The 15313-nt window shown below is 34.2% G+C and overlaps 2 protein-coding genes and 1 long non-coding RNA gene across 3 annotated transcripts; 1 reads left to right on the top strand and 2 right to left on the bottom strand.

Moving 5' to 3' along the window:
* Positions 1 to 271: 271 nt before the first annotated feature.
* On the bottom strand, positions 272 to 1554 carry LOC140767831 (uncharacterized). The gene is made up of 3 exons (XR_012105625.1): positions 1479 to 1554; positions 464 to 557; positions 272 to 381 (listed from the first exon to the last, which is right to left on the bottom strand). It is a non-coding gene; the product is annotated as an uncharacterized lncRNA (long non-coding RNA).
* Positions 1555 to 3430: 1876 nt separating this feature from the next.
* LOC140766505 (large ribosomal subunit protein bL35c) lies at positions 3431 to 7790 on the bottom strand. The gene is made up of 3 exons (XM_073105885.1): positions 7476 to 7790; positions 7284 to 7400; positions 3431 to 3738 (listed from the first exon to the last, which is right to left on the bottom strand). The coding sequence occupies exons 1-3, from the start codon at positions 7722 to 7724 to the stop codon at positions 3661 to 3663; spliced, it is 444 nt and encodes a 147-aa protein (XP_072961986.1). The 5' UTR covers positions 7725 to 7790; the 3' UTR covers positions 3431 to 3660.
* Positions 7791 to 10186: 2396 nt separating this feature from the next.
* Positions 10187 to 15101, top strand: LOC140767658 (homogentisate geranylgeranyltransferase, chloroplastic-like). The gene is made up of 15 exons (XM_073107653.1): positions 10187 to 10247; positions 10366 to 10410; positions 10493 to 10535; positions 11342 to 11564; positions 11646 to 11729; positions 11814 to 11888; positions 12008 to 12091; positions 12258 to 12347; positions 13254 to 13355; positions 13492 to 13587; positions 13792 to 13863; positions 13939 to 14034; positions 14134 to 14238; positions 14479 to 14595; positions 14731 to 15101. The coding sequence occupies exons 1-14, from the start codon at positions 10187 to 10189 to the stop codon at positions 14518 to 14520; spliced, it is 1218 nt and encodes a 405-aa protein (XP_072963754.1). The 3' UTR covers positions 14521 to 14595; positions 14731 to 15101.
* Positions 15102 to 15313: the final 212 nt, after the last annotated feature.

Raw genomic sequence — 15313 nt, 5'->3', positions numbered from 1 at the left:
TAGATTCAATGGACTCTAATCAGGCTGGATTTGATATTGATTTCAAAATAGGATCTAGTTCGGCTCAAGTTCTAGCATAGGGTCGAGTTGAATTTAATCAATTCAAGCTTGATATTATAGGTTAGTCTTGAAACTAATTTCAATCCAAGTTGGATAGGAGCTCGGCCTAGTTACAACCCTATCTCTATCTGGATAGGCGACTATGAGCTCACTACTGAGTATGATCGGGACAGTCAGATGCGTGCGACAAATATATAGATTGTATTAGATTGCGCATTAGGTGGTGGCTAAAATCAAAGGACCTCATACAAAGCCTAGATACTAAAAGAAATCTCTGCAAAACAGCTTTAGCAGCACCTTAGGACGGCATAGCCAAGAAACCTAAAAAACAGAAGAAAGGGGGAGAAAGTGAGGAAGAAAGCGATGTAGAAACAACTTCCGAAGCTCATGAGCTTGGTCTTACTTCACTTCACCGTATGAGAACTTTGTGATGATCGCCGGAGCTATGCCATCTTTGCTCAAGACATTAGATAAGCTGGATTAGAAGGATCGATCATCTGAAAATATGTAATGATCAAAACCGTTAAGAGTGTTATACGATCTCACCTTGATGAGCTTTTTGAGATGGTAGGAAACAAAAGAGCTCATAAAATCCTAATTAAAATCCCTAAGATACTAGTCTCTAGAATCTTCGACAAATAAAATAAGTCTGATATAGTAAATAAAAAAAGAAAGAAAGAGAGTTATATTTTATAGTAATAGATAGGGATTGGATTCCATAAACTTATTTGGCTACAATTCCAACTCAAATTAAGATCTGAGGGTTACCCTAACTAATAAAAAAAATTATAGCACCTAAAAGCAGTGCCTTAGATTCAAAGACGGCCAAATTTTTTACAAGCCAATGGTTAGGTTTATCCATGATCTACTTTGACTCAAAAATCTAGTCTCATTCGCGTCACCCATCACCTAGTTCAACAAATTTAAAGTAATTTAGATATAAAAAAACAAAAGAAGGGTTTCATTTGGGTCTACAATGATTAGTAGCATAATATAAAAATTTAAACCCACTAATCCCCACTTTAATTTAGACGTATATTTAACGACAAATGGATGTAGAATATTCTTCCCTAAAGTTAGGGTGAGTGGATAACCACGCTTGCATCGACTTATTTATTAAATATATAGATAGAATCAATTTGGTATACATGCATTCATAGAATCATATTGTCCATATTGCTTCATTGCCCACGCAACCATTTATTATTACTTCAATCCTTTTCATGGGTATAGGTGAATTTATTTAAGAAAAATTATCAAAAAAATACTCTGTTTCTTTTTCATTTATTAGTGTTTACACACTACTAGTATCATATGATAATTACATTATATTTTACTCAAAAACACCCTATAATATAGTTTCCCAGTAGTTAATGGAATAGAAAAATCAACCTAACTCTACTAAAATTGGTAGGTACCTTGCTCATGACGAAGGTGGTTATGAATTCAGCTCCAACCCCAAACAATATTGTAGAGAAATTATTTAGTGGTCGGTGGTTTGGTGGCTTGGCTCGATTCGGTTGATGGCTCGGTAGTGCTATTAGCTTGGAAGAACAGCTTGGCAATGCAACGGTTTGGAACAGTTATGAACGATAAAAAAAAAGAGTTAATGGAATAAAAAATATTTCAAATTTAACGGTATTTAAATAAATTTCCAAAATTTATTTGATCTCTGCTATTTTTTTCTTTTTTTTTAATTAACTTCACAAATGAAATTAAATAGAAAGTACTCCTGAGACATTTTTTTAACTTAATATACAAATAATCAAATTTACTAAAATACCCTGAAAGGAAAAATATTTTTGAAGAAGTTTGAATTTTTTTAATGGTACTTGAGGCAAGAGTATTTTGAAAGTTAAATAGAATGGAGAAAGGAAAGACAGAGGCAATTTTGGTATTTTAGAAAGTAATTCATTAGTGTCCCTAATTAAATATTCATATTTAGATACTGTTTTGTTAGTTATTAGTTGGTTTATGGTGATCAAATGAAAATTGTAGGCACAAATGAGGGGGTTGAATAACAAAATCACTAAAAATATGGGGTGTAATTTCATAATTTTCTTTAAAAATTATAGTTGATTGTATAAACTTTCTTAGCCTAATCAAATTTTAAATTAAAGATTTGACAAATATATATTTTTCTATTATATCTTTATCATCTGAAATTAAATTAAATCGGTATTAATTTTGATGTGTTAGAAAGCTTATCTAATTCTCTATAATTTTATCTCTAATGAGTATCTTCGAATTCGACCGGTGGTTTGATCCATAAGATGAAGAATAACAAAAATAAAAATATAGGAGAGCAAAGTAAATTTAGGTCTAACTACGGTATAATTTCCGCCGTATTGATCTATTTATCCAACGGCCACGATTACATCCGAAGGTCTACCAAGCATCAAGATCCGTGCCCATAGATTAGTGTACACAAAAGACGTAGTTCATTGCATCTAATACACCAAAGATTACTTGCTTAATAAAAGAAAGTTGCACACCTTTGCATGCATGATCACCTTCCCTTAGATTTTTAATAGGGGCAGAGGCGTGTACGTTACTTTGTTACTTTTATAATCTCTTTGTAGACTAAAGTTGTTACTAACTACGATATACTTTGTTAGCAATATAATATATATATATTGACAGTTTATATCTTTGATCAGTGCCATTCTCAGACTTTTCTTTTTTCCTCTTTCCCTTTCTTAAAAGCCCAAATCTAGGGTTGATTCCATTAGAATCAATTGATTCCTGTGTGTAAAGAAATAGTTTTTAATTGGAAGATCAAGTTCCAACTAGCAGACATTCCTAGTCATCGTGTGGCAATTGAATGAACAAAGGCATCACAAATTCTTGGCCTAAACTAGTTTAGCTATGCTTACTTTTTAAATTTGTAGTGTTTGGTTGTAAACTAATATAGCGAAGTAATAATTATATTTAATGTAATATAAATAACGTTAACAAACTTAGGATATATATCGTCGATCGATGGATGAAGAGAAGAGAGAAGAGTGACTAAAATAAGTTGTTGGTTGATTACTATACTAGAATAAGCTTATGTTTATTATTCCGCAACCGATCGGAGTTAATCCGACCAGTATGGGAGGAGGAAACAAGAAACTCTAACAAGAGAAACAAAAGTTGAAAAATAAGACAATTTATTTTGTCCTCATAGCCATGATAATAAGATTTATTTGCTCCTAGTTTTGCATCTTTTTAGTACAAGATATTGTCTTCATTGCAGCAAGTGCAATACCAACTTGTTTCCTCCAATACTGGTTCTCTTCATTGCAGCAAGTGGAAGAACAAAGGGAACAGGCATTGAATCTTGTAGTGATTTCTAGAAGATTAAAACTTATTTCAATCATCAAGGATAAGAGGGAGAAGAGAAACACTGCATTGTAATGTACAGGATGTGTCTTAGAAACTCACAAATGATAGCTGGAATACTTGGAGAACATTTGCTCTGAATAGCATAGTTACAAAAAAAAAATTTGGCACAAGATGGAAATGTAATCAAAGATAAGTATTCAGATGACAAGAGGACAACAAACTTACATGCAGGAAGGAAAGAAAAACAAAATGCTTTCCAGGATCTCTAAAACCTCATATTGCCTTTCGATTCACCTTGAGGTATGGTAGAGCACCAATCACATTGTCGTAGTCGCTTCGGTTAACTGGGTGCTGTTGACAAAATATCAAAGTGCATCAGAAAGCATGTCCCAATATTTGCGAAAAGGTTTTACATAACATGCCACTGAAGTCGCAGGATTACTCTTTTTAATACGAGAAATCAGGGTGAGAATAGATAAGGAGCAAGAGAGAAATATCTTGAACTTAAAAAAACTTGATATGCTCCTCTACTGGTAATCATATATTTTCAAAAGGAATATCTAAGTAATGAAGAACTTGTGCTGTATTGCAGACATCCCTGAATAGTAACAATGGTAACTTGAATGATAAGGAATACAAAGCTTAATTGATCAAATGTTATTTTTATATCAGCAAAATTAAAGATTTGAAACCTACTGATATTCTAATGAAGGGTACCAAGAATTTCTTCACACATATTAGAGGTTAACATGCCTATTGTAAACTAAGATCTAAATCCTAAGTTCCTAACAACCCTTTGTAAGACAAGTAGGCAACTGAAGCAAAGCCTCCTTTCTGTTGGAAAACTTGAATCAAGCTGCTCTTTTATGATAGCAATACACCAGCATCCAAAGATAGTAATAATGAAGCTAAATTACAAGTACGAGAAGTTTCCTAAAGAACAAGCCAATATTTGCTAAATCCCTGCTGCTTTATTTGAAGAGTAATAATAAGTCTAAATTGAAACTTCCTGCAGATGAAAATGCATTTAGATTTTTTTTTTATCTCAGTAACACTGATAAAGATATCTCATTGTCTACTGAACCTTTTCTTCTAAACCTTTTTCTCACGATTTGTAGGCAATAAAAAATGTATCTTAACATCCCGAATTCAAACTCAAACAAGGTTCAGGCTTCATAATAACGTCAATAAAGAATACAAGGTAAATTTCCAAAGGATTTTTACATTTAACTGTTTAAGCTATTTCTGTTTCCAATATTTGCACTACACAAAAAATTGGACACACAATGTTATAAGGGTATAAATATGGCTATCGATTATCATATTGTGCAACAACCATACTTACAAAGTTAGGGGAGATGGATTTCGGTTACAAATTTTTCAATAAAATGATTTTTTTTTAAACTTCTTCAAAAGTTATTTGGAGGTCTTAATGAAAGAATAGGAACAGCGGGAAGATCGGCAGACAAATCTGACACAATGATGTTAAGATCTTTGAACCCTTATCATTTATTTTACTCCTCATAGTAATTTCATATATACTTTACCAGTAACATTTCCACTTTGCAGGTTCCACAAAACCAAAACGAGAAGAGAAGAATTGGTGTACAGGATTAACATTGAGGAGCATATCCACAGAGTATACTACAGATACAGCACTAATAGGATACTTGGCCCCTGCCTGTTCATTGATGAAATGACTGGTTTTAGGAAAATCTATTTAGACTTGCCATCATGAAGAGAAAACTCAACTACATGGAAGCAATGGGATGGTCATATATATAAGCTCCAGTGCTTATTATTACTCCATCCAAATATTTACTGCCTCCTAATTTTTTTCAGCTGCTTCTTGCCACACACAAGAACCTCCTTCAATACCTTACATTAAAGGAAACTTTGACCAGGAAAGATACTTGTGAAGATGGAACCAAATATCCTTGACTCCACTGGCTGTACGGACAACATCTAGAACAAGGGTGAACGGATTTTGGAGATAGCTTTCCACTAAAATGCACTAGATGCAAAGAATGAGAAAAGAGAAAAAAAAAAAAACTGCAAGCAGTTTTTAAAGGGTCTACTAAAGATAAATAAATATCATATTCACATATTCATAGGGATCAATTTTGGCTTAAAAGTGAAAACCACAATCAGGGACGAAAACTGAAACAATGAAGAGGAAAAATGATAACATTAAAGGAAAGAAAGCTACAGATTTAGTATCAACATGCTTAAACTTTGCTAAATATTGAAAAGCCTTCAAACTTTAGAATAATATTGTAGCAAAAAGTGATATGAAACTAACTGCTGCTCATATCATGCCTCATGTGGAAACATATTATAACTCAGCTCTGCATCTACAGCTAATTTGGATCTTTAAAATAATCTTCAAGTTTTAAGTCTAATTCTAGCAACAAAATAAAATAAAATTATTGATAATAAAATAAACAGCGCAGCAGACAACGAAACCTTCCTGTTTGTTCATGCGATCCTCAAAATGTTAGTGAAACCTGATTCAACTATGCATCCAAAGCTAATTTGGATCTTTAAATGACTTCCAAATTATATGTTTAATTCATTATCAAATAAACAAGACTTAAAGTATTATGAATGATTGAATGATCAGGAAATGAGGTTATATTTGTTGCATTCATTATTGGAGCATGCTATTACTTAACCAACATTCTGAACTTTAAAGCATAGACATTCCTACAGACTCATCAATTAGTCTCACATTCTTGTCTGAAATAGTTCCATGAGAACAGTCGTATAAAGTGTTAAACTAGAAATACAACAAATTCACCTTCTTAGGGGAAAAAAAATTAAAACATCAAAAGCAATAACTCTCTTACAATTTAGACTTGTAATTAAAAGATTCAATTAATAAATGAAACTAACATGATGTCACATTGAAAAAAAGAGAAAAAATTAAGGGATCGGTGAGTATTATGCACTCTTGGAAAATGGGAATTTTATGCACCAAAATTTTGGTTCCCTCCATCTCTTACAAGGATCCGTACCCTCATCAGATTATCCATGTTATACTTTGTGTACTGGCTAAAAATAACGGTTTGCTTTTGCTTGGTCAGGTTTGCAGGTGAAGAAGGTAGGATGTCAGACTTATTCCATGGACAGAGGACTGAGGATTTTATTTGTTTGGATGAAGATGGCAAAGATTAGAAACTATAGGAAGAAAGGAATATAGTACTGTTTTTTCTTTTCTTTTCTGTAGCAATTTTTGAGTTCTCCAAGAGAATGGAATCAGGATGGTGTTCCAAATTTTCCAGAGAAAAGGGAAGAAACTTCAATACCTATCGAGAAACTTACGACTCTTGTGAAATTTCATCTTACTGTCTCTCTGAAATCCCATAACTAAAGTGTCGAACAAATTTCTAAGCTGCTTCTTGGGCCTCCCATTTACATAAAATGTACCATTCCTTTTTGCTTCATAAAAGAGACAACGGAATGGAAATATTGAGAGGGACCAACAAGACACACCAAGAGAGGATGAGGGTGGGATAACTGGAAAGAACTGAAGTAATTAGAATCTTCAGCTTCCAGTTTTCGATCTCATTTCATTACTAGTAGCAAACCTTAGATGCATACAGATGTTAATGCCCAAGAGCATTTTACAGAATTAAGAAATCATACAAGGGTTTAGCGAGTTATTCTTCTTCAAACAAACCAGTGCCAGAGAAATCAAGTTAGAAACATTAGCTTCATCCTCCTAAAGAAGAATCTTCATTAAGAAGGTAAGTACTTTTTAGTCCAATAGTCAACTAATCTGCATTTAGTCTCAGTGAGTTTGAGGAAGCTGCAGGATTTTACCACAATTTAAAGCTAAAAGTTTTCTAATCCAAATAATTCTACAGAAGATAAATTGGAAAAGAAGTGCTCACCATCTTGGAGAGACGCAGCTTCCTCTTGGTGTTCTTCTTCCCCAACAAGTGCTGCTTCCCAGCTCGCCTCCTCACTATCTTCCCTCTCCCCGTCACGCGAAACCGCTTCGCCGAAGCCTGAATCCAAGAATCCGAGACATGGGTATTCCTCGCAATGGATCAAAACACAAACATAACCATAAAAAATCGAACCTTGTGGGTCTTCCTCTTGTACCCCTTCTCGGCGAAGACGGTGAGAGTGGAAGGCTTCTGAGGGGAAGAAGGGAGCGGAGAGAGGTTGGTGGGGAGAACTAGAGGAGACCCAGACAGGGATTTGGAGGAGCTGAGCTTGTTCTTGAAGGAGACCGCCATTGGAGAAGGGGAGAGGCGAACGCCATGGGAGCCAAGAATTGGAGGTTGGAAGGAAGGAGATAACCTTGTGAAGCAGAGAGAAAAGGCCATTCTTTTTTTCTTCTCCTCTGTTTCGTCTCTCTTCTTTGGTTTCCTTATCACTGCCGCTTTTGCCTTCTTCCACCGAAGCCTCAAATTTTCTGTGGATAAAGAGAAATGGAAAAGGGAAATTTACAAATTACACCTCTATTTTTTATTTATTATCAATTACATCCTCACTAATTAAGTTTTTTCTTTATCCACTTTTATTTACTTCTATTGCTTAAAATACACTTTAGTTAAATTTTAACCTGATATTAACTAATTTAACAGTACAAAATGGGAATATATATATATATATATATATATATATATATATATATATATATATATACACTATATTTTACTCCTTTGTATTTTGATTCATTATTATTTTGCTCCTACATAAAAATATAGGATAAATTGCCCCTAAACTTAGGGCTTGGGTTGGCTTAAATTTTAAAAAAATTAGAAGTAAATTTTTATATTGAATTGTAACTTATTAGTATTTCACAAAAGGTTTTGAAGGTGATTAGAGGGGGTTTCATATAAAAATATTTAAATAAATTACTGATAAACATTTTACCAATAGCTAAAGTGAAATATACCTCTTTTCAATATTAAGCCTGAGGTACAATCTACTTTTAAAAAGTTTAAGATAGGGCTAATTTGGTCAAAATCTTCACAAATATGCTATAGAAGACATTCTATGCATCAGTAACATTTATGAGGACAATATAGGATTCAAAAATATTTATTTATTTATTTAGAGTTAGGGAAGTATCATTCTCTCTTCTGATAAGAGTATTAAATGAGCCCAAAATAATATTTATAAGCAGTGGTTTTGACAAGAGATGGATATATGTAGTTTCAACAATTTGTCACCTACTCCTTTATGTGACAAAAGTGAAAAGTAACCTATAATAGTCACCTTTTTATTATTATTAGGGTTTGGTCACCATCCCTCCTTGAAGAGATGGCTTTCCTCGTCGTTGGCGACATTCCCCTCCCTCTCTTAGCTCGAGTGCTAGAGGAAGGAAGAGCCCTTAGTTTTTTCTTTTCTTCTTCCTTATCTCTCCTTTTTCATCTACCTTGTCTTTCGCTAATTCTTTGCCTTTTCTTTCTTTTTTCAACGGTAGACAATTTGAGATCGTTGGGTTCTCTTGCTGGGTCTTGTGCGAGGGGTGGTGGGGCTTGATCCAAGATGGTCTAGCCCATATTACCATCTTGGACCCCAATCTCCGCTCTCCTCCTCCTCCTTCTGCCTCTCGTCTACCTTTCCTCCCTCGGTAGTGCCACCATTGTCTCAGCCATCCTCCTTCCCTATTGCCACAACTGATTATGCTTTGCCTCGTTCCCTTCACCAATTTCCTATTTTTTGCCCAACTTCTTTTGTGTTATAGTCGTCTCTCAACCATTGAGGCTAGCTTAACTAGTCTATACATACCTCAAGCTCGCGACCTCCGTTGGCCTTATTTTACCTAACTGCTCTATTACCTTGATTTGCTCATCGCCTTGTTGATATTTCCCTTGCACATTTGCCACTACTAGCATGCCATAGTTGTCATGGCCATAGGATATCGGTTTGTTACTATTAGACTAGTTGGTTGATTGTGTTGATTAGTCACTGTGTTGAGTTTAGTGTGGACAAAAAGAGCCATAAGATGCCAACTAGCAATGCATCGTGCTTTGAGTTTAAGTCTTGTAACTGTGCTTATTTGTTGTACTATCTTTATAGGCTAAGAAAAATATAAAAAATAATAAAAATACAATGTATTATCTTTTAAAAAGGAAGTATTAAAGTATCCATATAACTATTCTATTTCTTTTTTTAACAAATAAACAACCATCTTTAAGAAAAGTAACCCAACTGGATAAGGCACGATTAAGCTTCACTCATATTTGAAACAAATAAATCTTGATCAATTAGTACAAGTTCGAATTTAATTTAATTTAATCCTGGGTCGAGTTTGATTCAGACTTGATTTAAAATAGGCGTGGATCGACCTTTTAAACGTCTCGAAATAGGCCCAAGGTTGAAACAAGCTCAAAATTAAAAGTAATCAATTCAAACTTAACGCTTTGACTCCTAATCGAGCCAGACGTAGCTCGGCCATTCAAACCAATTGAACCTTGTAATCAATCACTATTAAATCCAAAACTTAATTGAGTCCCCAAAATTGGACGAAATCTTACAAATATTTATTGGATTCCATTCATGGGAAATCTTTATAACGCTCTCTTGTTGTTTCTCCTCCAGATGCCCTCCAAGATCCGATTAATTTTGACAGATGGCATGTTAATCCACATGGATTAAACTTTCCCTGGCAAATTACTGACCCAATATCTATAAGTTTGATAGCAAATCGATTTTTAAGTTTGCCCAAAATTAGCATGGCCTTAATTACCAAGTAAACCCAGATATTTGCTTTCATTCATCACTCTCCTCTTATCTCCCTCCTCCTCTTCCTCTTCTTCTTCTTCTTCCAGTAGACATGATCTCCAACAATCCCATTTCAGTTCCTCATCATAGAAGTTTGGTGCTTTTATTTGCAGGCAAGTCATTAGGTTTTAAAGTTGACATCCCAATAGACATGATGATCATATTTTCTCTTCTCATTTCCAGTACAATGATTGAATAGATGTTGTAATTTTACAATATTTTATTGTGCAGAGGGGACAAGAGGGAGAGGGCCCATAAGTGGATGCCAATGGAGAGGTAAATGATTAAATATTTCTACTTTGATCTTTAATCATATAGTACTAAAGAAAGAAGAAATTATTTCTGCATAATTTCACAGGTAGGACGAGGAGGGTACAAGCTCTAGAAGCCCGTGAAGAAAGGCAAGGAAATCTTCTAAGAGATATATTTTTTTCTTTGTGATTAAGAAATCATCTAAGATTTGAATTGTTTTACACTTTTCTGACTGTTTGATGTGGGTCATGTCAGGTTGAGTGTGACTTGGTTCACTGTTCACCCATAGAGTAACCTACTTTAGTAGTAATTTGAAATGTTTCTGTTTAATATTTTAGGTTTTTTTGGGTTGATTTTGCTAGATTCTAGAAAAAAAATGCACACACACACAAATGATATACCATTCATCATAGAAGTTTAATGGCCCTCTAATTGGTTTCATGTGATTAGTTCTCAATCCATGGCCTGGAAAAATAACAATGAGGTTTGCATATACTTTATGAAGACTTCAACTTTGATGTCTAACTAAATAATGAGCTATTTTACATAGGAAGAATGATCTGCTCTTTCTGAAATATTGCTGATAGTTTTTCAACTTTTTTTAGTTCAATTGACAGAGCATAGCTTTAACTTTCAAAAGTGCTATCAGTTGTATGATTGAATAAAAAGCCTATAAATATAATGAAGATGGATAGAGTATATATATTAGTTGTTACATGAGCCTAAACTATTATCACTGACTACCTAAATTTAGTTTCACCATGTCTACCTCCAACTAAGCTTATGTTATGACCGCAATGCCGATTTCTTATGCTTACAACTGTTAACCATGTTTCTTCTTTTCTTATATGCATGCCTAAGTGCGATAGAATAATTTTAAGTAGTATATTATGTCGATTTTAGATGATGGAATTGTCTTGTATAGCAGATGATTTATATGTATTTTACCTTTCAGCTGTTATTCTCTTAAGCTCTCTGCTAGTGCTTGTGATCTGAGATACACAAAGAAGCCATTTGTCTATCTCCGACTGCAGAATATTAGATGCGGTACTGCTGCTCCAGATCATGCTTATGTACATGAACCCAAATTCAATTGCTTGGAGAATTTCTGGGAAGTTATATCTGGTCAGTTGGATGCTTTCTATCGGTTTTCTCGGCCCCATACAATATTTGGCACAGTGAGTTATAGCTATTATTTGTTCCTTATTTCACTATGATGCAAAAGTAATTCTATTGACATTTTTCCTGTGAGTCATCAGATTATAGGTGTAACATGTGTCTCTCTTCTTCCATTAGAGAGCACAGCTGATATTTCTCCACTATTTTTCATGGGTCTGCTTAAGGTATTGTGAGCAGTGTGATAAAGTTAAATTACAAACCTTTGTATTCTCGAAGTATGATAACATGTCTGTGTATTCTTGATTCAGGCTCTGGTCCCTGCTATTTTCATGAACATCTATGTTGTAGGACTGAATCAGATATTTGACATAGAAATTGATAAGGTCTAATCTCAGATCAGCGGAATATTTTCGAAGAACAATAGCATTCTCTTTCAGTTCATCTCGTTCAAAACAAATTTGGTGTTATAAAAAAAGGTGATGACTAATCTTAATCTTTGCAGGTAAATAAACCTAGTCTTCCACTTGCTTCTGGGGAATTTTCTGTGACAACTGGAATACTGTTAGTAGCTGCTTTCTCAATCATGGTATATTTTGTTAACATTAATCGGATGATTCTGTTCTCATTTTCTCCGTTAAGTCAATTAATACAGTGTTGGATTAAGCAAGAGAAAACTACTACCTGAGTACATTCTGTTGCACTCTAGCTGTATGTAAATATTATTGAATCATTTTATTTCTTTTACTTCTCAGAGCTTTATTATGGGAGCGAAGTCTCAATCTCCTCCTCTACTTTGTGCCTTGCTGATCAGCTTCTTTCTTGGAAGTGCATACTCTGTTGATGTAAGTGATTTCCCTACTTATTTCTGATTGCCTACTTAAGATTGCAAGGCTAAAGAAATATCGTCATAGGAGAGATGAAACATGAAAGTTAGTCTTGATAGTATTACTCCCACAAAGTTTCATCGTCGTCATAATATGAAAATGAAAGGTGAGAGAGATCCTTCTGTTTCAGATAGAGTATTTCCGGTTGTTCCTTCTTCGATGTGGTCACCATGGTGGCTCTAGCAATGGGTAAAACGACTTCCTCTCTTACACGACATGTGGTGCCACCACAACCACTTGCATTGAGTTATTTCATAAACCTCCATATTGGTGTTAAAGAATGTTGAATTTGATGATGGAGAAAGGCGGGTGGAGATCTTGACGGCTTCGCTGCTGTTTTATGATAAGAAATGTCTTCTACACTGGTGAAGATGGCAGGCATAGTGGATGATAGGGTCACAAGCTATTTCACTGTCTGACTGTTAGATAGGAAAAAGAATAGCAAGAATAAGAATAGTGTGATTTCAAAAGGCCAAAAAATTGTCATTAAATATAACTATCGTTTGATAGATCTCTGTTGTATTGAAGATTTAGAAAAGATTAGAAAGATATTATAGCTTTTACCTCTTCTCTTAGTTTTCTGTTTGTCTTATAGGCAACAACGATTCAAGAATCACATACATTACGAAAATCTCATTAACTTGTCACTCAAGTATGAACTTGTACTCGTATCTGTATGATTCATGAACTCTGACGGCGAGCTTAAGGTGACAGGGAACCAAAGAAGAAAAAGGACTACTTCGTTCCATGTTATAGTTAACAAGATCATTGTAACTTATTCTATAAGGACTAAGTATGCTAAATAGATTTATTTCAATCTTTAAATATTTCTTTCTTCAATATTCTGATTCTGTTGTCTTTCAGCTTCCACTTCTGAGATGGAAACGGCATGCATTTCTTGCTGCATCTTGTATCCTTTGTGTGAGGGCCATCTTGGTTCAGCTAGCCTTCTTTGCACACATGCAGGTAATCTGAAATAACTTTTGGCTCTTCCATAAATTCTAATTGTAATGGCCACGAGAATGTTCTTTTATGTATGTCAATATCATCTTTGGCGTATTCATCACACATTTTAATTACTGAATGATGATATTTTCAACAGAAATATGTATTAGGAAAGCCTTTAGCGTTAACAAAATCAGTGGTCTTCGCCACAGTGTTCATGTGTTGCTTCTCAGCTGTTATAGCTTTGTTCAAGGTCAGTTATTCAATTATTGTATCACAAGAAATCATATATTTTCTCATTAAATATTTAAATTCAATCTTTGATGGTATAATAGTTAATCTGAAAGCAGTTGTTTCTTTTATTAGCTAGCATAGATAGCTCCCATATATTTAATTCATGATCCAAGTAGGTATCCATCTTTGTAGTTTTACTTTTTGCTAACCTGGCTATTAGTAGGATATTCCCGATGTCGAAGGCGACAGGGATTTTGGCATTCAATCCTTCAGTGTCCGCTTGGGTCAAGAAAGAGTAAGCAAAATTAACAACTCCCTAATTGAATTACCCTCGATTCGATCTTTTAACAAAGATTAAATTTCGATGTAGGTGTTCTGGCTTTGCATCAAGCTACTGTTAACAGCATATGGCATTGCGATAATGGTTGGAGCTTCATCTTCAGAACTATATCAGAGATTGATCCTTGTGAGTTATTTGTTCATTTGAAAACATACTTCTTGAAATAATTTTGTCCTAACTAAGAATGTCTATTATCACATCCTTTTATTGTTTTCTTGGCTTTAGATCATAGGCCATGGTGTACTTGCTTCTCTTCTTTGGTCCCGAGCGCGGTGCCTTGATGTTCAGAATAAATCATCAGTATTCTCATTCTACATGTTCATTTGGAAGGCAAGTAAACTTCAAAGGTTTCAATGTATAATAATTTTTCTTTTCATCATCACTGTGAACTTTTAGATAAAATCAAAATGGTAGAAATGATTATTGTCGCCATTACTAAGGATCGATATGGTCTATAGAAACATAATTTTTGATAGGCAATTTATGTTTATTTGCATTGAGATGTGCTTCTAAGCATCAAAATCAGATAAGCAAGTTTGTCTAATGGCATCTGGGGCATTACATTTGCAGCTATTTTATGCCGAATACTTTCTAATTCCCTTCGTGCATTGAAAACTGCGGCGAAGACTGGAAGCATTACATAGAAGATCTCAGAGTTGGACAACCTACATCATCCAGTTCTTCTAGGTAAGAGCAGACTTACTTCTTCACTGTTAGTCATGAAGACTTGATCTCTTCTCTTTTATGTTTAACTTATTTACCATTTCATCACAAGAGAAAACTCGAAGAAAGATTATGCCATAAGAACTTTAATGTTTGCAGGTAATCATTTGACGGTCGAAATTTGCGGCTGACGATAACATGTTGAGTGAATAAATCTCTTGTTTTCCAAGATAGCCTTCAGAAACTTTGGTTATTGCAATTGAAAGGATATATTTTTTCTCTTTTTTGTGTGCTCATTTGACATGTTGAAGAACTAGTCTTCTGCTTTCCTAAACAAACATCTCATTCAGAAATTCTGATTGTTTCTAATTCACGCAGTTTGAATAGAAGCTGATAAATTCTGATGTTATCAGACCTTTTCTGGTTCCAAATTCATATGAACTAGTCAATTATTCATTAACATGTTTCCGTAAGAGTTCTTATAAGTAGTATGTGAGAGACTAGTGATAGCTGGGAAGGTAAAATTTATCTGATAGTTAATTATTGGCCATCTTGTTTAAGTGTTTGAAGCTCATATTGTCTTAGTGTTTACGAATTTTAATTTCAGTAATACCGATTTAACCGAGATACTATTAAATTCTATCTTTCTTTCGAAGATAGAATTTAATATTACTTTTGTATCTAACATTTGCAATTTGGTCTTAGACCAGGTGAGGATTAATTGTAAAATTTAAATACAAGA

The sequence above is a fragment of the Typha angustifolia genome, chromosome 9, assembly GCF_048772165.1.
Source record: "Typha angustifolia cultivar Huaian chromosome 9, ASM4877216v1, whole genome shotgun sequence".
Lineage (NCBI taxonomy): Eukaryota > Viridiplantae > Streptophyta > Magnoliopsida > Poales > Typhaceae > Typha > Typha angustifolia.
Note: the sequence above shows the minus strand (reverse complement) of the source record. Positions and strands in the feature narration are given on the sequence as shown.

What these genes read in the sequence shown, in the direction of transcription:
- LOC140767658 (XM_073107653.1), top strand. Translation starts at nt 10,187, where the DNA reads ATGATCTCCAACAATCCCATTTCAGTTCCTCATCATAGAAGTTTGGTG. An exon ending in CCCATACAATATTTGGCACA is followed by an intron (nt 11,565 to 11,645) that starts GTGAGTTATAGC and finishes GTGAGTCATCAG; the next exon opens with ATTATAGGTGTAACATGTGT. An exon ending in TTTTCATGGGTCTGCTTAAG is followed by an intron (nt 11,730 to 11,813) that starts GTATTGTGAGCA and finishes TTCTTGATTCAG; the next exon opens with GCTCTGGTCCCTGCTATTTT.
- LOC140766505 (XM_073105885.1), bottom strand. Translation starts at nt 7,724, where the DNA reads ATGGCCTTTTCTCTCTGCTTCACAAGGTTATCTCCTTCCTTCCAACCT. An exon ending in ACAAGAGGAAGACCCACAAG is followed by an intron (nt 7,401 to 7,475) that starts GTTCGATTTTTT and finishes TCTTGGATTCAG; the next exon opens with GCTTCGGCGAAGCGGTTTCG. An exon ending in AGCTGCGTCTCTCCAAGATG is followed by an intron (nt 3,739 to 7,283) that starts GTGAGCACTTCT and finishes TTTTGTCAACAG; the next exon opens with CACCCAGTTAACCGAAGCGA.